General features: G+C 44.0%; 1 protein-coding gene across 1 annotated transcript; it reads left to right on the top strand.

The window, feature by feature from the left end:
* Nucleotides 1–2: 2 nt before the first annotated feature.
* ACO2 (aconitase 2) lies at nt 3–22,199 on the top strand. The gene is made up of 18 exons (XM_085048589.1): nt 3–136; nt 5,613–5,755; nt 6,817–7,075; nt 9,241–9,333; nt 11,261–11,419; nt 11,630–11,780; nt 13,049–13,153; nt 13,415–13,506; nt 13,781–13,886; nt 14,994–15,151; nt 16,195–16,268; nt 16,959–17,070; nt 17,248–17,370; nt 17,574–17,729; nt 19,703–19,894; nt 20,725–20,857; nt 21,168–21,289; nt 21,700–22,199. The coding sequence occupies exons 1-18, from the start codon at nt 101–103 to the stop codon at nt 21,841–21,843; spliced, it is 2,358 nt and encodes a 785-aa protein (XP_084904715.1). The 5' UTR covers nt 3–100; the 3' UTR covers nt 21,844–22,199.
* The last annotated feature ends 289 nt before the right edge of the window (nt 22,200–22,488 follow it).

The raw sequence follows: 22,488 nt of genomic DNA, 5'->3' as shown, positions 1-22,488 counted from the left end.
TGCCAGGACCCGCGCGGCTCCGCCCCGCGCCCGCGCCGGAGATGTCAAAGGGGCCGCGTGACGCCATCGCGGCGCGACTCCATCTTTGTCAGTGAACAAAATGGCGCCGTACTGCGTGCTGGCGGCTCGGCTGAGGGTGAGCGGCAGCGGCGGGCGGGGCGGGCGGCGGGCGGGACGGGCGGCGAGGGCTGCGGCGGGGACGAGAACACTGCCCGCTGGGCGGCCGGGAGAGCGGCCGCCCGCCCGCAGCCTGGGGGCCGGACCGTCCCCGCCTCCGCGTGTAGGTCAGCGTGTCCCCGGCGCGGCCCCACGGCCCGTTTCCATGGCGATGGCGGGGAGGCCGCGGCTTTGGCGGCGGCGGCGTGGCCGCTTCCCGGGCTCCGGGGCAGGGCGTCTCCCGCTGCCGGGCCCCGCCGGCCGTCAAGGTGAGCGCAAGGTGAACGGGGCGGTGGGGACGCGGCCTGGCGCCGCCGTGTCCCCCGCCCGGCCGCACCCCGCCGCAGTGCCCTGAGGTGGCTGTCAAAGCCCCGAGGGCAGCAGGGCACGGAGCCCGAGGGCGCGGGGCCGAACCGTGAAATAAAAAGTCTTTCCCCGGGGCGGGCATTTTTCTTTCCCTCGTCTTTTATTGCTTCCTCTTAAGGGCGTGCAGCAGAACAAGGTGACTCCTTGTTGTGTGAGTGAGCTGTGTTTTGGCTACTTTGCTTCAGAAATTGTCCTTTTAATACAAACAGAGCCCCCTGGCTGACAAAGATGCCGGGGTGTCTGTATAAATGAGACCTGGGAAGGCTGAAAAAGGAGGTGGGTCAGGCACATAAACTGCCTTTTCCCCCAGGGCAGTGATAGTGGCTCTCATAGTCTTGGCTGTCATGACCTCTAAAACTCACCTTTGCCAGTAATATGATCTTGCCACAGAGATTCCCTTCCTTGAGACTTTGTTGTGTTTAATGTCTACTCAGTAATAAAGTTTTCATGATCTTATAAAGCCTGGAAGGCAAATATCAGGTGCAATTTTCTTTTTAGGGCTGCTAAGGCATAAAGAAAGCCTTTGCTCCCCTGTGATAAAGGCAGGCAGTGTAGCTTCTCAGTTTGCCACTTGTGACCTTGGCCAATGTGTTTCCCTTTCTTAGGGAACTGAAATAAGAATTTGGTTGGCTTTTACCATTCTGAAAGTCCTTTGTGAATCTTAATTCCCGTTTTGTATTACTGTTTTACTTTAGAGGCAGATGTTTTATAAAAGTTTTGGTTTTTTTTTTTAAATTTAAGTGAAAGCTACAGAATAGCACCATTTTAGTTAGCTTGGTATATTTGTTTTTAGTTGTTAAATAGCTTTTAGTTTGTACTTTGAACAGAAATGACTACTCATGAAATGAAGACAAATCTTTTATCAGGGTAATGAATTGGTTCTCATATTATGGTGTGACATTGCATGAGAACAAGCAGTCGTTTGCTAAAATTAATATTGTATGATGGAAAACAAAGTCTGTGCTGGCACAGTCAATATGGGGAATTTAGTATTCTAGGAGGTTGTCTTCTATTAGCAGGTTCAGGGTGCATATTTTTCCCCCCTTGTAAAGGACTAAATCTGTAATGGTAATCAAACATGTCTCTAGGTGATGTCTTTAGGAGGCAGGGTTTTTTTGCCCCTGTGTAGCAGCCTTGAGATTAACAAATGTGAGAGCATCATCTTGTCAATCACTGTGACAGTGCCAGCACTGGCCATGGCACATGTTACTAATGTTGGTTCTGTTCACCTCGTATCCTGAAATTGTTTTGGAGCTGGAGCTGCAGAGAAAGCTTCCCTCTGAGGGAAATGAATTGTAATTAGCCTGATTTGGACTGACTGTCCTATTTAAAGTATAGTTCTAATAGCCTCAAAAGGTCAAGATCTCTTTTCTGCCTATCTGAGATAATGCTTTCAGTAGCATTCTATTTTTTGAGCCACATTGGCTGAAGATTGACTGAAAGAGAGGACTATAAAGCTCAAAACTGCCTGAAATATCAGGGGTTTATTGAAGGTATTGTGGGTAAGTACTGAAATTATGCGTGGGCAGCTCTGTGTATGCTGGCAGAAATGTTGGCCAGGGTTAAAGTGATCTTCAGAACCATAATTTTGGTTGCTCTTTTGAGGTGGGTCTAGAAAATTAGCCTGTGTTTACAATTTGATTATACCACACTGCTTTTTTTTTTTAAGGCTGAATCATGGTGAATGTTGGAAACTTGGCCAATGTTCTTAGATCAGGGAAGATGAGGAAAGATGGTATTTTGGGTTCCAGCTGGGATTTTTAGGACTGATTTCCCAGATAGAACTGCATGTAACATAGTTGCTCCTCTTTTGAACATGAGCTTTTGCTCACTGGGCTTGTCTGCCTTATTGGCTGCCAAAACGCAACATATTTTCTGAATTCAGACTCCCCTTGCATCTAGACCATTCACTGTAGTGAGCTAAAAGCAAGATAGCTACATTAAAATCTGTAAAGAGAAGTGTTGGCTTCCTTACAGAGATTTCAGTAGTAATTACCCATTTATTAGGCTGGCTTTCTGCTGTCTTTTAAGGAAGCTTCTCTCCTTGCAAAATACCAATAGACTTAGGGGCCCTGTAATGATTACTGCCATTTCTTTTACTGAAATTTGAACAAAGACAGCTAGTGCTGGAATAAGGGATTCAATGCCAGGTGAGAGGAGGTCACTTGGCAGCTGTTCAGTCAGCTGGAAATTACCAGTTCCTGGATAAAAGGGAAAATGTATAGATTGTTTCTGAGGAGGCAGTGGAAAAAGGACAGGCATGGAGAATAGACAGGTGTGATGAATGACATATTGTAGATTCTTGGTGAGGAGAGATCAGACTTTTGAACCAGGCAGTGTATGCTGTTGATAGGTGATGGTGGTGGAGCTGTAGGCTTGCTGGGTGCCAACATGAGAACAACCATATTGAATCAAATTAATTCCCAGCAGAAACACATTATTAGATTTACAATCTAATGAAGATTAAAATGAAGATGGCACATTTTTAATAGGTGCCTTTTAAAATTCTTATGGAGACAAAAATGATTCCTTAGTCTCCTGAAACTGATTGGCCTAGACGATTATTTTCCCTGAGTCATATTGGCCATTACAAAAACAGACCTTCCATTTTCCAGACTTCTCCAGGTCCATACAGAATGCTTCACCTTGAACACACTCTCTTCCTGCTTCTGGTAGCCTGAAGCTGTGGTCAGCAGGAGTCAACTACTTTTTATTGCTGATTTTGTGATTACCAGCTGGACACCAATATAGAATTAGAAAAAATACTACATTTCATTGTGCCATTTCATGAAGTAAAAAGATCCATAGACATGTATGTTCAAATAGAAAAGATATTACCTGAGTTTTGCTTGAAAGGTTTTATTGTACCTCTCTTTGGAGAGCTCTGCTTCAGAATTTTATTTTAATCAGCTTTGATCTCAGGCAAAACTAAGATGCTATGAAGCCTCTGCTGTTACTTTTATTTGCATATCTGTTCTTCTCTATGATGAATTAAGAAGAAATTACTGCATTAAACCAAAATACATTTCCTGGCCTGGGGAAGAGATTATTTTTCCATGAACAGTGATTAAACTGCTCAGTGCTTTTTCCAGCCACTCCAGCAGTTGGAGTGAATACCTTGTGAGGGGAAAAAAAAAAAGCCCGGAATAAAGCATGCGTAAAAGTTAAGTGACTACTACTTTAAAAGTTAATGGCTACTCTTTACTGGGTAAAGAGCAGCTGTACCCAGTTTGTATGTTAAACAGTGAGTAGCTGAGTGGTGTTTGATTTGGTTTAGGTGGTTGTTTTGGGGTTTTTTGGGTTTTTTTCACTGGTGGAAGAAGGAATGGTCTCAAGTCTGACACCTGTGATAAGTTCTGGAAGTTCTAAGCTTAAAGTGCACCGCAGTGAAATTTGATGACTGGCTTTCCCATGTATTCCTGGAGGAGCAGTGCCCTCTTTGCACCACCTGGTTCACTTTCCTCAGATATTCTTTCATGAAAGTGGTGTGCAGCTGCTGTAGCTCTGTACTGCTTCTACCAGTAGGATAGTCCAGTAAAAATGCAAACTGCACCCTTATTGCTGGTGTGCTGACTGGTTTGATCTTGCCTAGCTTTCCCAAACTTTTTCTTGTGAAAGATACTAACAAATGTTATCAAAAGGACAATAAAACCAGAGATTTGGCTAAAAATTGCTGATGTCTCTTTGATCGTGACTATTTCAGGCAATGTTTTCAATGCTGGTGACAAGAAAGCTAGAAAAAATATTCACAGAGAAACATTAAAATGCTTCTCTTAAACAGGTTTAAAGAATTGACCAGCATTTTTGACAGTGCAAAAACAGTAGTAGATACAATGATTGTGTTCTGCACAAGGAATATTTGCTGATTTACAATCACACATACAGAAGGGGTGTTTAGTGCAATACTGCTACATTTATTAACCTGTACTTATCAAAACTTTGGAATGTTGAAGTAGTTGATGAATAAAAAAAGTGGGGTTCAGATTAAAGTGTAATACCAGAGGAGGACGAACTCTTGTCTTCAGTCTGTTTCCAGACTTCTAATGCTGATGAGTGAGACTTTGAAAGCATGTAAGAAATGCATGTGCCAAATTCTTAGAAGTTTTTATAGAGGCTGCTCTCTGACTCAGTTTTCAAAGCTGCGTGAGAGCTTTTAGCCCTGGGCACTGACCTGTCTCTTTCAGGTCAGGTGCTGTGAAGGTGCCTTTCGATAGCCTGCCCTTCTCCTGTGTCCCAGGAAACTGTCTCATTATGGAGGCTACCAAGTGAAATTTGGGCTTCTTTTTCCCTGGCATTTTCTGCTGGTGCATTCAGCTCACAGTTCACCTGTCATGCAGTTAACTCACCTGTAGGGTAAGTGCCAGGCTTTTCTGAGGTGAAAGGTGAGGGTGCCTTTGTGAGAGTGAGAAAAAGAGCACCTGCATCTGTGCAGCCAGTTTGGTGGTTCTGGTGTGTTTTTTCCCACATCTTGTTTCTCATGGTGTGTGTTACACTGTAGACCAGGCCGGTACACTGAAGTCTCTTTCTGTGGAAGTGCAATAAGTTTTGTAGCAGTATGCAGGGACTCTGCCTAGGAAACTTAGTATGTGATGGTGGAACAGAGGCGTGTCCACTCAGGCCCATGCTGTGTCATCTGCTGGTCCTTCAATGTCAACTCAATGCCAGCAAGGAAATACAAACCTAGGGTTAGTTTGCTTTAGAAATGGCATTGATTCTTCTCCACCGTGACTCTGATGTGTCAGGAGTATGGCAAACTGGTGTTTGCTTAAGAATTGGGTCAGGATTGCCTGAAAGCAGATTTGTCATTTGAAACCGTAAGACATCTGCTGCAACAAATAGGAATGTGGAATAATTTAGCAAAGGCTACCTGTTCTGGGTAACCTTGTGTCTCACTGTTTAACATAACATGTGGTATTGTACAATGAAATGTGTTTGGGTGCCTTTAAAAACCTTTCCAATTTTTCTGCTCGTCCTTCTGTAAAATCCCAGTAAAAGTCCCTGTAAAACAAAAACTGAAAAACATGTTTTATTTATATGTTACATAAATTCACACTGCAAAGTTCCTTTGCTGATACTCTCCTTTTTTTCAGCATGCCTTGAACAGCGGGGTACGACGCTACCATGTTGCTCCTGTCCTGTGTCAGCGGGCCAAGGTGGCCATGAGCCACTTTGAACCTAATGAATACATAAATTATGAAAAGCTGGAGAAGAACATCAACATTGTCCGTAAGAGGTAAGAGTGGAGGAGGGGAGAAGGGACAGGTCAGCCTATTAAATGTAGCTCTCTAATGACAGGAGATGAGGGAAAAAATGTCATAGGGCTCTGGCATAAAGAATGGTTACCAGGGAAAGCACCATTGAACAGTGGCCGTTGTAAATATAGTGAAGTGTGAGTTGTAGTGTCTCCACATAGCAGTAGGAAGGGTTGAAGGGTATGATGAAGCACTACAACATGCAGAGAACCAGGCCAGCACAGAGGAGGTGCTAGAAATGGCTCAATCCTCTTTGTTTAATGCCCTCATTGAGGAGTCTTTACATTGGCTCTTGCTCCTTTCTAGGGCAGCAGCGCTTGGGCAGTGGTCATTATAGGCTAATGCTTCTTTGCACTGTGTTTCAACAGTAAGTGCTCTCCTGTGTTCTTCTGTAGGTGTTAGGCATGGAACAAAGGGCTAGGAATTCATAGCATATGTAAACATAGTGACCTTAATCTGCTGATAGAGGCTTGTGTGCCTGCTGTCATTCCTGCTCCACTTACCGTGGCAGTGGTTTGTATGACTTGTCCTTCAGTCTTTGTGTTCTTTGTTAAATGCTGTAGCTCTCATTTCAAGATGGTGTCTTGATTTAGTTACTTCTCAGAAGATCTCACTACTGACACAAATAGATTCCTCAGCTGATACAGTTGCAGAATGAAATGTCTGAGGTCACCAAACTCCACTTAGTTGTATTTGCTGTGGGATCTGGTATTTGTGAATTGAGTCTGACCTCTGTCTCACCTCTACATTTGCTGTCTTGAAGTATGACTCAAGAAGTGAGCAGTCAATGTTTCTTTTACAGTATAGGAAGATTAGAAAACAAAGCATAAAATTACATCAATATATTTTTGAACTTCATGAACCGAACCCTTGTTTTAGCCATGTGCCAGTTGATATTTTAGTGCTGTAAGAAGAGCATGGAGGTTTCTGTGTGCTAATAGGTCTTAACAGTCTGAGCAATATAGGGAAGTGTTCTGTTATGTGCTTAAAAGGGCAAATGTTGAAGTACACAAGATGCAGCTACTAAAATTATTCTCCCCAGGCTCGACCGTCCCCTGACCTTGTCTGAGAAGATTGTATATGGACACCTGGATGACCCAGCAAAACAGGAGATCGAGCGCGGCAAGACCTATCTGCGCTTACGGCCAGACCGCGTGGCCATGCAGGATGCCACAGCTCAGATGGCAATGCTTCAGTTCATCAGCAGCGGGCTGCCAAAAGTGGCTGTGCCTTCCACCATCCACTGTGATCACCTCATCGAGGCCCAGTCAGGTGGTGAACAGGATCTGCGAAGAGCCAAGGTCACTACTGCAGAGATTTAACTTTTTGATAACCCACTTCCAGCTTAAGGGAGAGCTTATTTTATTTTTTTTCCCAGAAGGATAGCCACAAATCAGATATGGTAACAGATTGCCTGGGGTGGTCAGCTCTGTAGGTCAAGTGCAGCAAAGAAACAGACTAAATGGGTTTTTGGGAGTTTTCAGCTGAGATTCATCTATTACATAGTTTAAAGAACCATGAATGTAGGAAAAGCTAGTCTTAAGTTGTTAGTGATGGAAGCCCAGATCATGTGTTTTCTGGAGAGAGAAGATATTTCAGCTAAAGGACAGAAAAAAAAATCTATTTCAAAGAAAAAAAAAGTCAGATTACTCTGTGTTGCAGTATGGCAGTGTGAAAAACTTAATGAACATATGTCTGCATTGCACTGGTGTATCCTGTGAGGGGGAGGCAAGTAGTTACTTTCCCAAACCATTTGCTAGTGATTGTCTGAAGAGCAATAACTGAATCATGTGCAGCTTTCAGGGCTCATGAGGGTAGTATAAATGTGTGTAAAAGTACGGAGGATGTTAGGTTTTATTTGGGAATTTCAAAGTGTTTTTTGTCTAACTGCTGATTCACTGGCATTTTTAAATTTTCCACTCACTGTTTTACTGTCTATTCGTCCCCAGATGGGCTTCTGTAGTATATAGATACATTTATCTCTGTCCAACATGCTACAATGCATCTGCCAAGGAAATCTTGTTACTTCAAGTGGACTTAACCTCTGGCAGTTGACTGTCAGAGCCAGATGGAATTGCACCTTGAATGTTGATACAAGAATTTACAAACAGTAAACAGGGGTCAGCTGCATTTTAAGATTTTAGTCCATATCTATTCTCAGAAACTCATGGTGTTGAAGTATCTGCTTCTGGCTCTCTCCTGCGGTCACCAGTAAAGCAACTGACACCACTCAGGAGTGATTTTGGGGAGTTCTTGCCCTGCTTGTCTCAGTCCTAAGTTGTGCAATTAACAATTTGAGACTTAACTAAATCAGACAGTTTCTTTTTTTCCCATTCACCTCCTGTTTTCCCCTTTCCCCTACTCCTGCATTTGTTCTCCATGGTGCAATTATATTGCTGCAGCCCTGAACTGAGCCGAGTCCCTCCTTTGCCATCCACTCTGAGCAGAGCAAGTAAAGGTCCTGCCTTCTTCTGACTGGGTTCTGCTGCTGCCAGTTGGCACACAATGAATGCTGGCAGGCCAGAGGGTGGTTTGGATTTGCTCCTGGCACATCAGCAGGGGGAGGGATGCACAAACAGAGTGGAGTGACCCAACTCCCAGTGGAAAATGAGGCGCTGCTGCTGCCTCATGGGAAACTTCAGTAAATGTGTGTTGAGACAATTCTTCAATTATCTCGTTTCCCCTTTCCCTTTATTCTGAAGCTTAGCTGCATGAGAACAGTCTTTAAGAAATTCTCTCCTTCTAGTGCTTATCTTATCTACTCTGCCACTCCTCTGCCAAGAACTGTTAGGATATAATAGTGTCATACTTCCTTGGCAACCATGGTTTTTCTCACAAGCAATTTTCACGGTGTGACCTCCACCAATAATGGTGACAGTGCAGCAAGAAAGGCAGCATTGTGTGAGTCTCAAAGAGGGGACTTGCTAGAATGACAAATGACACTCACCAACTCCCCTGGCAGTGAACAACTTCCAGTTCCATTTCTTAATCTGTAAAAAAAATAAAGCCAAAATAGTTATCTGAGGGGTTTGAAATGTCTCCAAAGCATCTGTGTAGGAAAAAGAACACCTGGTAGAGAAGGAAGGAGGGGCTAGAATGAGTGAGGGAAACATTGTAAAAAAAAAAAACCAAAACCCTGAGAATAGAAAAAGTGAGCAGAGCATTTTTAAATGCCTTACTGGCAGGGTTTTCCTTTAATTATGCTGTTTGGAATTAGAAACTAAAAGAAGATGCTTTAAGTAGAGCTACAAGTGGGATGAACCTAAATGGCTTGTTACAACTGTCAAACAGTCTTAATCTTCACCTTTTGGTTTTAAAAATGATGTGCACCTCCCTCCAGCTGCTGCAAAACTGTGAAGCAAACTGCAGGCAGGCATGTGAGAGAAGGGAATGTGTTTGAACAAGCTTTTGATGTATGGAAGAACAAAACGTGTTACTAATGCTCTGTGCTTCCCTGTGTCAATAGGACATAAACCAGGAGGTGTACAACTTTCTATCAACGGCTGGTGCTAAGTATGGAGTGGGATTCTGGAAACCTGGATCAGGAATCATTCACCAGGTAAAGTCTGTGTGTTTACAGTCTTTGAACATGCAGTGGGTCTTTTACCTAAGGGTGGAGAAAGAGCTCAAGTACAAACCCTTAGGGAATTTCACTGGTTTGCGGGAACAACTTGCTTTGCTCCTGGCAGGCGAGGTTTCTTACTTGCTCTCTCTCAGTTATCTTGACAACAGTGGGGTTTTTTTTTAAGGTTATTTTGGTCAAACTGTAACCTGATGTGTGATTAGGTAGTGCCAACAGCATGTCATGTGAATCACAGAAGCTTGAAATACCTTAACTACTTGTGGGCTGGCTCCTCTTAGTACAATTGAAACAGTAAGGTGATGCCATACTATATAGGGTTAATGTGAATTGCTTTTGGTGGTAAGGAAAGTGGCCTTGGAAACATACTTTTTTTAGGGTTATTATTTATGCATTTGGATCCATAAAACCTGGAAGATTATATGAGGACACAACAGAGCAGCATACTTCAAGTACTCAAGAATGGCAACACATAAGGAGTTGCTAGGTGAATTTGAATAAAATGCAAAACAGTTTCCAAGTCTGAGATTCTCTTGTTATTACACTTGGATCTAAAAAAGAATATCACAGTCCCAAGACAACTTACCACTTAATGAGGCTTTTTGGTTTTTTTTTTAAAACCAACACCTCTGTCAGGATGTCCCTAACTTACTTGTGGTTGGTTTGCTTTGAGGGTCCAGTAGTCATTTTTCATTGTTCCTCTGAGGCAGCAAAAGTTGAAGAGCAGCATGAAGCAAAAGGAGTGGAGAGGAGAATGGATGACTGGTAAGCATCCTGTCAGCAGGGAACTTGTGACCAGGTGCAGGCAAGAGCTCTCTGCTATGTTTTCTTAGCTACAAAATGAGTTACTAAGGTTACCTTAACTTAATGTGACGCAACAGATGAACTCTTCAAAAGGTTATGGGAACACCTCAGGTCATTTGTGTTCTGAAACCACTCGTAACATCTGTCACGCGGCAACATAGCTCCATACTGTGGTTACCAGTCTTCTTGTGGCTGACTTTCTCTGGCTGGAGGAAACTGGTCCTGTTGTATAGCTTCAGAGTACAACTCTGCCAAAGTGAAGCCTTGAGAGTGACCTTTCTCACACAAATATATTCATGTGAGCTACAAGAATATAAAGCCAAAAGTTGGAAAAGCAAAGCCTTGGTCTTTTTAATAAAGGACCGCCTTAGTTCTGTTGAAGCTGGTCTGTGATGCATGTGCTGTGAGTTCTGTGCTTCTCAGAAAGGCTGTCCTTAGTGTTGGTGTGGCACACATGCAGTGAGAAGTTCATTAGCTTGAGTTCTCTACAGTGTTGCTACCACAGAAAACTATTTTTTTCATTAAAGAATGGTTTTGTGGTTTTGTGAATAGTTGAAATGTCTTGCACGTAATCGGTAGCAGCAATAAGGGCAGGGTGTCTTGGTGTCTTAGTGAGAAGTTCTTCTATGTAATTAAGTTTTGGCTGGCAGTATGGATTGGAGGAGCCTGTTGGTATTCTACTGCAATGGGAGCATAAAGGCTACGGAAGGTCTCACTAGCACTGGATAAGTGAACTGACTTGCTCAGCTTTACCTGATTAAGGGTATGGAGATTATGGAACAGACTCTTAAGCCCTAACAAAGGTGGCACCTTAGCAAAAGCCTCAACTGGAAGGGAAAAGAGGAGATTGCTTTCTAATTGTTTTTATTATCCTGGGATGAGCAAGGATCCTGGGGCTGAGACTTGGTACCTTGTTCTGTCGTTACATCCTCCACAAGGAGTTTGAAGCAGAAGAGAATTTCCAGTCCAAACCAAATTTAATTATTTTCTTGCTACTGGAATCTGCAAATACAAACTAAACTCTTGTTCTTGTTTTCTTTCCGCTGTCTTCTCCCTCCTTTCCCAAGAAACAAGCAAGCAAACAATCTGTTTTTATTTTCAGATCATTCTGGAGAACTACTCCTACCCTGGGGTTATGCTGATCGGCACAGATTCACACACCCCCAACGGAGGTGGCTTGGGGGGAATCTGCATTGGCGTGGGTGGAGCTGATGCTGTGGATGTCATGGCAGGAATCCCTTGGGAGCTCAAATGCCCAAAGGTAGGAGCAGAAGGAATACTAGGCTTTGATGTCAAGGGTGAGATATATGATGTGTAAGGAGCATTGATTTTCAAGCATTATGTATTTAAGGCACCAGATACCATTGCAATCTGAAAGGAATATATCCCACAGGAGAACTATATACCATTACCTTTCCAACAGGAAGTGATGTCAGTATTTTTAACTTTTTTCCTCGTTGATGTTGCTCAGGTTATTGGTGTAAAACTGACTGGCAAGCTCTCAGGCTGGACTTCTCCTAAAGATGTGATCCTGAAGGTGGCTGGTATCCTCACTGTCAAGGGTGGAACAGGCGCCATCATTGAATACCATGGGCCGGGTGTGGATTCAATTTCCTGCACGGGTAAGTCAACACAGATCTCTTATCTGAGTGGATTGCTGGTGGAGCTGGGTTTTGAGCTATGAAGGCTGGGAAGGGAATCAAGCAAGAATTACTAAATGTTTTCCCTTAGCCTGGCCCAGCAGTTTGTACACAGCAAACTGGGAAAGTGGTGTAACAAGACAGCACTCCCTCTCAGTGAAAAAATTACTTCTCTCCATTAAATCTTGTGATTATGAGAACATGGAATGGTTAATTGTGAAGAATCCTGTAAAACAGTGTATCAGGATAAGAATAAGTGTGGACATATTCCAGTGTATATTTAGAGGGTGGCATAAGGACAACGATAAAGGATGACATTTTCATTTCAGCCTAAAATAGGCTGTGAACAGAAAAAAGAAACAGGTTAAAGGGAATATATATGTGACAGCTGCTAAACAAAAGGTTTTTAGAAAAGCAGGGAGACCAGAGGATAGACCAGAAAGTAGCAGTTTGTAATATGCAGTTGTATACTAGCTAATTGTGGGTCTTGGGTGCTGAATTTGAACCAGCAAAAATTGCAGTTCTCTGTAACGTGCTACTTAGGACCAAATTACGAGAAATGTCCCTTCTTTTGGCTTAAAGTACAGCCTTCAAGCTTTCTCCTCTCAATTTGCATGACTTGGCTACAATTTGGAACACTTGGTTTTACAAACTGAGAGCAGTTTGGAATTTTTCTATGAAATCAGAGGAATTTGATATCTACTTCTAGCTTGTTAAATGTAAAATAGGAGCTTCTACAGCTTCATTGTTGTGTCCTTGAAAGGGATGGTTGATCCCAGTGCTGCAGCAAATATTTGGGGTTTTTTTATTGTTCTGTCAGCGGAAGCATTTTATTCAGCCCATTAAATTTCTCACAAATGTCTGGCTCCTCCAGTAAAGATAAATTAGATGGCTGGGAGGGACAGGACACCCATAGCAGATAGCAGAGACACTGCTCACTGCTGTAAATGTATTTGGTGCTCAGTGAAGACCGGGGTTCCTTGTTATCTCTCTTCCAGTCTCTGCAGGTATCAGTGCAACTTCTGGCTCATTCCTTCCACAAGAATCTGGTTGCAGGCACTGTATTGATCAGAAATGTATGGGGCTGAGTTTCTCAGCTCAGGTGTCCTCTCAGCTATGGGTTTAGGTTTCTGTAGCTGATTCCCTGACCTGTCTTAGCTTTGCTGTCTTTGCATGCACTGACTTTTGGAGAATTGGGTGGCCTTGGACTTTCTCATTTGACCTCGTGGTCTCTTCTTTCACCTCTCTAGGAATGGCAACAATCTGTAACATGGGGGCTGAAATCGGAGCTACCACATCGATCTTCCCTTACAACGCACGCATGAAGAAATACTTGGGCAAGACTGGGCGAGCTGGTAAGAGGGTCTGGGGGTTGAAGTGGGTAGAAGTATGGGTTCAACTGGAGGTGTGTTCTGGGAGCATTATTCTCCTACGGTGTTGTCTGATGTGACTTCTGACCTTGTGTGATCCTGTAGGTCATCTACTACAAGTAGAGTGTCTGTAGATGAAGTGGATGGGGAACTACATGGTGGACCCCCTGTGTTTAGTTGTTCTAGACTTTTTCTTCTCCCTTGTATTTGCTGCCCTTTTCAGATCTTCCCTTTTTCTTATTCCAGATATAGCTGAACTAGCAGATGAATTCAAGCAACACTTGGTACCAGATTCTGGTTGTCAGTATGACCAGGTGATAGAAATCAACCTCAGTGAGGTAAGGCTTCCTTTCTTCCTGCCATCTTAGGTGCTGTGACCTGACTCTGCTTTGTGTGAATGAGGACCAAGCTGGGAGTTTGATGCAACCCCCCTGGTGCTGTGCTAGAACATGTAAAATACATTTAGGTCTGCTTCACTGACAGCTTGTGCTCCCGTGTTCTATAGGAGAATCCTAGTTAAACAGCGTCCAGATGAAAGGAATTGATTTGCTGCTGTGTTTTGGGGTTATTCTTTGCTACTGTAATTTCTGACTTTGTCACTGTTTCTTAAAGCTGAAACCGCATATCAATGGACCTTTCACACCAGACCTGGCGCACCCTGTGTCAGATATTGGTGCTGTGGCAGAAAAGGAGGGCTGGCCTGTTGATATCAGAGTTGGTGGGTAGCATTTGCTCTTTCCTCTGCCTTCATACTTGTGGCATAAATATTGCTGTCTTGGGATAAGCTGTTGGTCATATAGCTTGGGATCCAGTTTTTTCACTGCTGCTGCATGTCCTTTGACTTTGGTGTAGTGTCATCTCTTCATAGCCTTATGAGTTTGCTGGGAAAAGTAGTGACCATGTGGGCCAGGTGTGTAGGATGATATCCAGGACGGTAGAAGGGATTCAAATCTCAAGAGGTAGACAGGGGGTTTTTCCATTTTTGAAATCTTTGAATGTTTGGATTGACAGGAATGTTACTCGTTGAAGATCACTGTTAAAAGTCTGTGGCATGGATTTGCCTGTTGCAGATATGTCAGGAGCATGATTGTCAGCACTCCCAGCAGCTGGCTGTTGAGCTCTTGGGACATAGTAAAGTTAGTGGTTGCTGTCCTAAAAGCCAGGCTTGGAAATTTATGTACTTTCTTTTGGGATGGTAACTTGTGGGCTGGCTTCTCAACTGTTGCTCGTGGAGTGGAGAGAGGAATGAGAAGAAGGGAAATATGTTGTAAAGCTGCATCCCAGGTGGGAAGTGTATTATAGGATAGTGTTACAAATAGGATACAGTTACAGCAGCTGTAACTGAAAGAGAATTTATATTTTGCTGCTTAATGCCAAAATGCTGTCAGCATGGTACAGCAAGTTCTCATGTGGTCTTCATACTGTAACAAAGATGCTTTCTTTTCATAATTTCCTCCATTTCTTGCCATCTTGATTTGAAGCCTTTTCTGTCTTCATGGAACAATACCTCTCTGTGCTAATTTGCTTAACCAAAGTGCAAGTAGGTGACACTCAGATCTGGTAGAACAATAACCTAGTTAGGTTAGACTAGTGACCTATTAGTGTGTTCTGACTGTGCAAGCTCCAGAGCTGGACAAGGGATTGCTTGTGACCACAGTATATTGCTGGGAGGCTTGGCTGTGTTAGTGCCTGAAACCCTTTCAGATTCCTTGTCAGCAGAAAAGGTGGTTGTCCGTTGTTTCTTCTTCTGGGAGATGGGTCAGGAAGAATCTTCCAAGTACCAGGGCTGCAGTAACCACCACCCTGTTTCTGTCAAACACCACAGGATTGATTGGCAGCTGCACCAACTCCAGCTATGAGGACATGGGACGCTCTGCAGCAGTGGCAAAACAGGCACTTGCACACGGATTGAAGTGCAAATCCAAGTTCACAATCACGCCAGGCTCAGAGCAGATCCGTGCCACTATTGAAAGAGACGGTTATGTGAGTATGGCTGCTCTTTGCACTTCCAAATAGAATGGGTTAAATCCTTCAGGACAGTATTCAGGATGCCAGAGTCAAGTAATGGAAACTTCTTAAACTTTTTCTTCTCTTATTGCTGGAGGTGCAATTAGTGATGATATAACCAGCTTTGTGCTACTGTGCCTGTGGGTCCTGCCATCACCTTGACAGTGTTTTGACATGATATCTTTACCACCTGGGCATATAAGAACAGGATGGGAACTGAACAAAGCTGAGAGTTTCCAGGAACTGGGGCCCTGAGGAGATAACAGTATGCATAGCAAGGGATGCCTCATTGCTCCTGTGATTCTGTAGATGGCCATGGCTGACAAAGGGCTGCAATCCACTTTTATCCCAATTTATAAAGTGAGCACGCCCTTTTGTTGAAGATGGTTCCCAGTTTAGACCAAATGTACGTCAAAACTCATATTGGCTTTAAAAGGAATGTTTCTGTAGAGGAACCATTACATACTTTCTCCTCTTTTCTGTGCAGAAAATGTTGTTTTAATTCATTTTATTATTTAGTAAATGTTAGATGCTGTCACAGTGTGGAGACCAAGTCTTTACGTGTGGATGTGTCCAGCCAATGCTTAATGGCTCTTCCAACCTTTCCTACCTTTCCTTTCCAGCAGCCTTCTTAACTGAGTTGTTTGCTGAGTAGACTGAGCAGGCACTCATACTTATCTGCACTGTTGCCAATTCTCTCCTTACATGGACAGAAAGTCTGTAGAATATTAATCAGACAAGACACTGCCCTTCAGTCAAATATCTGAGAGTAGCTGGATTGCTCAAGTTGAAGCAGGTAGAGAATGGAAACATCATAGCAAGTCATCCTGTGCTCTTCCCCAGTGTTAACTTACAGTCTTATAGTCTTATGCATTTATAAAAGTGACTCAAAACTGAAACAAGGAAGGGAATTTTCTCAGGCTTGGTGTTTCCTGTCAGTGTCCTCTTCCCCTGAAAGAGCAACCCCAGAAACTTATTCCAGGCTTTCAACCAGTAACAAAGTTGTTCTCTGCCCCCAGGCAAAAATCCTTCGAGACGTTGGAGGACTGGTTCTTGCTAATGCTTGTGGGCCATGCATCGGCCAGTGGGACAGGTAAAATGAGAGATGGACCTCACTTTAGCTTGTATCTTTAGCTCCCAGAGTGCTCTGTGAAGCTACATTTGATTGTAAATACAACACACTGGGAATTAAATGTTTAAAAACCAACTGGCCATAGCTGTCTGATATGCACTGGAGGAGGAAAGAAAGACTGCAAATTTATATTGAGGCTTTAGGTGAATAAAGCTGCAGAATGGACACACATTCTGGAGGCTTTTTGTGGTACGCAAAGAATGGGAAGAGAGATTTCTTTTCTGTAGGAGGGTGGGCTGGAGTTTGTATGGTCCTTTTAAAATAGGAAAAGTGAATTGGTTCAGCTTCAGTCATTAGAGTGGCAGGGAGAATAACTCCCAATAGAAGGGATGGGAGGCACATTCTTGTGTTGTTTTGTCACTGCTAACTGTGGGATACCCAAAGGCAATGTACTTAGTTGATTGTTGTTTAGACAGTTCAACAGTGAACAACATGGTCTGTGAAAGCTACGGGCAAGAATCAGTGTCTGACTTGGGTTTGCACTGTCATTCATTTTGGGTCTGTGCTTAAGGGAGGAAAACATGTCCAGACACCAGCTTGTGTTTCTAAGATAGTGATTGCTGCCAAAACTAAGCTGGGGGATTCTAGCAGTGAGACGTCTAAAAGCAATATTCCATTTGGATCTGATGAGCCTGTTTGTGTCTTTCACAGGAAGGACATCAAGAAAGGAGAGAAAAACACAATAGTTACATCCTACAACCGGAATTTCACAGGTCGCAATGATGCCAATCCAGAGACTCACGCATTTGTGACCTCTCCAGAGGTAAGAAACAGCCAGAGGAGGGGCTGTAGAATAGTTCAGGGTGCCTGCAGAAGAGGCCCAGTGTGCCTTGGTTAGTAGCTTGGCTGGTGGCTTTAAGACTATTACATGTAGGACTTTCAGATGAAGAAATGGGAGGTAGAATATGCCTTTAAATTTGTCATATTTTCTTTCTTTCAGATTGTCACAGCCCTGTCCATTGCTGGCACTCTGAAATTTAACCCTGAGACAGATTACTTGACAGGAGCTGATGGGAAGAAGTTTAAACTAGAGGCACCTGATGCAGATGAGCTACCCAAGATGGTAACTGCTCTGTCTGGAGGCAGAGGGAGGGAAGACCTGACACTAACAGTGTTTTATATGTACTGGGGGAACTTACACACACTGACCTCTTTTTTTGACACATGGTGGTAGAGCTAGAATGGGTGCAATTGCCTGTATTGGCTTGTTCTTCACGTGCTGTTTGGGATGGCTGAGGCTGATGATTTTCCTTTCTTCTTTGGAAGGAGTTTGACCCAGGCCAGGACACCTATCAGTACCCTCCCAAGGATGGCAGTGGGCAGCACGTGGATGTGAGCCCCACCAGCCAGCGCCTCCAGCTTCTTGAGCCATTTGATAAGTGGGATGGCAAGGATCTGGAAGACATGCTGATCCTCATCAAGGTCAGGAGCAAAGTGGGGGAGCATTAGCTATGACAGGTCTGCTTGAACAGGGGTTTGCACAGCAACTGCTAGAAGCTTTGGATATGCCTTTGAGGTATCTGCTTCCCTCCCCTACAACCACATTGTTATGGAAAGGGAAGCAAGGGTCTTCCTTTCTTCCAGGTGTTTCCTTCTGATACTTCTTTCTGTTATAACTAAGCAACTCTTCTCCACTGGGCTAGTGGGTAGCTAATACCATGCAAAAAGAATCTTGTTGTAGCATGTAACATGATCCTGCCCAGATCATGCAGTCTGCAGAATCTGTCCCAGTTATAACCTGCACTGGAAAGGTGGATGGGTTCTTTAATTAGCATCTCTAATACTGACTGTTCTAAGATGTATTTGTCTGAAATGAGGTCATTGGGAACTTCTCATCCATCGGTATGCATGTTCTCTTCCCACTTTATAGAAAGAGAAATTACTTCACACTTGTTAAACATTGCAATTTGGTCTTTCAGTGGAGACATGGGTTTTTCCTCACTGCCTGAGGTGAGTTAACAGATGGAAACTTCAGTTGATATGGTGAGGGGTTCTAAAATGCAGTCCCTTAGAAACTGACCTTTGGGAACATTCCTGATTCTCAGTGGCAGAGTTGGAGGTACTCCCAAGGGCCACACTGCTGTGCATAAAGTTTTTGTCACAGGCAATTCCTTTACAAGCACTTTTGAACTTACCAGTTGGAAGGCCATTATCTCTGCTTGGGAATTCTGTTCTTACAAGCTGAGAAGGCTTATGTGCAGTTTGGAAACTTAGAGGGTAACACTTGGCACCTTGCTGAAGTTCCCCAGCAGGGAGGCTAAGCTGTAACAGGAAGGGCTTAATTGCTTTTTGTACCTGAACAAACTGAGGTAAGTGAGGACACGGCGGGAGATGTCATGACTAAACTAATTTTTGTAATTTACCCTTTGGAAAAGGGATGTTCTTCTTAACCAATGCATTCCGAATGACCACTGTGTTCTGCTTTAGAGTGCCTTGATTCTGTAACTGATGCACTTTTCTTGTGTTCATGCCTTTAAAAAGAGATGTGGTGATCACAGAATGGGTCAGGTTCGAAGGGACCACAGTGGGTCATATCCTCCAACCTCTCTGCTCAAGCAGGGTCATCCCAGAGCACATGGCACAGGATTGTGTCCAGATGGTTCTTGAATATCTCCAGTGAGAGAGACTCTACAACCTTTCTGGGCAACCAGTTCAGTGTGTGGTCACTGCACAATAAAGAAGTTCTTTCTCATGTTCAGGTGGAACTTCTGTGCATCAGTTTCTGCTCATTGCCTCTTGTCCTATTGCTTGGCACCACTGAGAAGAACCTGGCTTCAACCTCTTGTCACCCTTGCTTCAGATACTTAGTGATATTAATGAGGTCCCCTCTCATTTATTTCTTCTTGAGGCTGAACAGGAGATGCTCCAGTCCCGTAATTGTCTTTGTCGCCCTCCCCTGGACATGCTCCAGGAGCTCCATGTCTCTCTTGTACTGGGGATCCCTGAACTGGACACAGCACTCCAGAAGTGGCCTCATTAGGGCTGAGTAGAGGGACAGGATCACGTCCCTTGACCTGCTGGCAGTTCTCTTCCAAATGCACCCCAGGATACCATTGGTTTTTGTGGCCACACAGGCACACTGCTGGCTCATGGACAGCTTGTTGTCCATCAGGACTCCCAGGTCCTTCTCCACTGAGCTGCTTCCCAGTAGGTGAGCCCTCAGCCTGTGCTGGTGCATGGAGTTACTCTTCCCCAGGTGCAGGAGCCTGAACTTGCCCTTGTTGAACTTCAGACAGTTCTTCTCTGCCCATCTGTTGAGGTCCTTCTGAAGGGCTGCAGAGCCATCTGGAGTATCCACCACTCCTCCCAATTAATGCTTCACCATTAAAAGTACTGAAGAAGGGTCAAGTACACTATTCCATCCTAAGACATTCTTCTCTTCTACTACCTTTTAGGTAAAAGGGAAATGCACCACTGACCATATTTCTGCAGCTGGACCGTGGCTGAAGTTCCGTGGCCATCTGGACAACATCTCCAACAACCTGCTCATTGGTGCCATCAACATCGAAAATGGCAAAGCCAACTCTGTGAGGAATGCATTGACCCAGGAGTTTGGCCCAGTCCCAGACACAGCCCGTTACTACAAGGTGAGATGTTCCCCTGACACATCTATTTTAAGAGGATGTTTACACTTTGGGCAGTCTGTGCCAAGAATAAGGATCTCACCCTCCTGCTCTCAAATAACAGCAGCTGTGAATTCACTCAGCGTTGAGGCATTTTCTTGGTACTTACTCTAATGATTGCAGTTCCTGTAGAAGATTCTGTCCCTACCTGCTATGGGGAAGAGGGAGAAGGATCTCATGACTGAGAGGGAACCAGAAATCATAGACAAAAGAGGAAGAACTCCTTTAGGCTCTGCATACCTCACAAGGCATGGGTGTCATCAAACTAACTAAATCTTGCCTCCTGGAATGCTTCACCTGTGACTAGTCTAATGTTTAAATAAATTATAGTCTTATCCCCTTTGTTCTTTAACACGTGGCTTCAAATCTCAGTAATGTCCTTTTACCCTCTGGACAACTTGGCAGTTATCTCAGATTAGTTCTTCCAGTAGAGAGAAGTTAAAATTTTCCATATCCCTTCCAGAAGGAGAGCAGAGGTCATGGCTGGTGGAAACACTGGTCTGGCATAGCACCATGGAAGGAGAGGTGGCAGAAAAAGGAAGGAAAAGATTTGCTCTGGATCCCAAGGGCAATTCTCCTCAAGCCTTGTCAGCAAGGATGGCAGTGCCTAACTGCTGTGAAGTACTTAACTCCTTTATTTCTCTCCTTTCTCAGAACCCAAGGGAGTCTTCTGGGAGAAGGTGTCATAGCATAGCAATGTCAGTGAAGTGCTGAAATTAGATGTGTGGGTGGATATTTATTGTTAATTCCTCACTTGAGTGGCTGCTGAAATGTAAATGTGTCTCTTGTCACAGAAAATGGGTGTCAAATGGGCAGTTATTGGAGATGAAAACTATGGTGAGGGATCAAGCCGGGAGCATGCAGCATTGGAGCCACGACACTTGGGAGGAAGGGTCATCATCACCAAGAGCTTTGCCAGGATCCATGGTGAGTCAGGCTTCCCCTGTGGTATGTGTAAACAGGATGTGTTTGGTTTGAGTGGAAGCAGTGCTTACCTTGCCCAGGGCACAACACCTACAGGCATGAACCCTCCCTGCTGACAGATGGTAAGGTCCCTCCTGTCAGGAGTCTTGTTACATACCTAGTTAGATATGCCACAAACAAAGGATATGCTGATTTTGCTGCAAAGATAGTAATTGTTGCTGGAGTAGTGCTCTGAGAGGCACTGGCCAGCCAGAAGGTAATCCTGCTTCCCTGCAGTGGGGTGTTACAAGCGTGATTGGCTGTTTCTCCACAGAAACCAATCTGAAGAAGCAAGGTCTACTGCCTCTCACTTTTGCTGATCCAGCAGACTATAACAAGATTCATCCTGTGGATAAGCTGAGCATCGTGGGGTTGAAAGACTTTGCACCTGGAAAGGTAACTGTCTGGGTCATGTTATGCAGTTGGGGGCAGGGATGTGCCACTGCTGGGGAACAAGGGTGAGCTGTGTGCTTTTGAGGCAACACTGGCACTGATGAGCAGTGCAGCATACCAGCTGGGTGAGACATGGCGGGCTGGGAGATGCAGGGCAGGTCAGAATCAGTCCTGTTCTGAACAGCTAAGAGGAACCTTTATAGGATACTCTGAATTCCTAGACTTGTTGACTTAAAGCATGAGTGTTCCCTAGAAGGAACTGCAACCTCACTTTTATGTTAAGATCCGTCCTGAGCTGTAATCTTCCCGTTTTGGCCCTTTAAAACCATGTAGGAATTTTCCTGTGAGAAGCTTCAGATAGCCTGCTCCCTTGAAAAAGATGGGGGGAAAATAAAGATGTCTTCTTCCTTTAGCCTCTGAAATGCATCATCAAGCATCCCAACGGGAGCCAAGAAACAATCATGCTGAACCACACCTTCAATGAGTCGCAGATTGAGTGGTTTCAGGCTGGCAGTGCCCTGAACAGAATGAAGGAGCTGCAGCAGAAATCAAGCTAAGTGCGCACAATGCCCCAGTGCACTGGACTCGATTCAGCTTTGGCATTTTCATGAAAGTGCAATTCCATGCCTACTGTTGGAATAAATGTCTGATCAAATGTAACCATAGCTTCCTTTTTGTTATGGTACTTCCTCTTCACTGACACTTATGAAAAGGGAGTGCAGCTAGGCTTACTTTTGTCTTTTAAATTCCCCAGCTCCCTTTTTCTATTTTGGCTCAATTTCAGTTCTCCCACAGTTATTTATATTTGGAAATAACCAGCTACGGTGGGTTTGTCTGCTCAGTTGGTTGTTTTCTGTCCATTCACTTTACTGATGGCTAAAGACTTAAAATGAAAATAAAGAATGTGACCATCTCTTCTGCTATGTGTTATTGTGTTCATCATCATAATCCCTGTCACTGTTGCTGGGAGGGTGGGAAAGAACTTCTTGTCAATCACTGCTATATGGAGTAAAAAAACCACAATAAGTCAACATGGTAAAAAAAGTGTCTTCACAGCTCTCTTGGACTGTTTAGCTCATGACATTAACCGACTGCAGGCTATACTTGTGATTATGACCATCTTCCCCCTACATTCATGTCCAGGGCAAGTGCCACTATTGCAGTGATGACAAAACTTGCAAAGAGCGTCTGCTGTATCTACT

The sequence above is a fragment of the Lichenostomus cassidix genome, chromosome 1Aa (genome assembly GCF_008360975.1).
Source record: "Lichenostomus cassidix isolate B80296 chromosome 1Aa, HeHo_3.0, whole genome shotgun sequence".
NCBI lineage: Eukaryota > Metazoa > Chordata > Aves > Passeriformes > Meliphagidae > Lichenostomus > Lichenostomus cassidix.
This window is presented reverse-complemented; position numbering and strand designations above follow the sequence as displayed.

Bases quoted from the DNA above. Each gene is read 5' to 3' on its own strand.
- ACO2 (XM_085048589.1), top strand. From the start codon at position 101: ATGGCGCCGTACTGCGTGCTGGCGGCTCGGCTGAGG. The intron at 13,887-14,993 runs GTGGGTAGCATT...CAAACACCACAG, and splicing joins GCCTGTTGATATCAGAGTTG to GATTGATTGGCAGCTGCACC. The intron at 15,152-16,194 runs GTGAGTATGGCT...CTCTGCCCCCAG, and splicing joins CTATTGAAAGAGACGGTTAT to GCAAAAATCCTTCGAGACGT.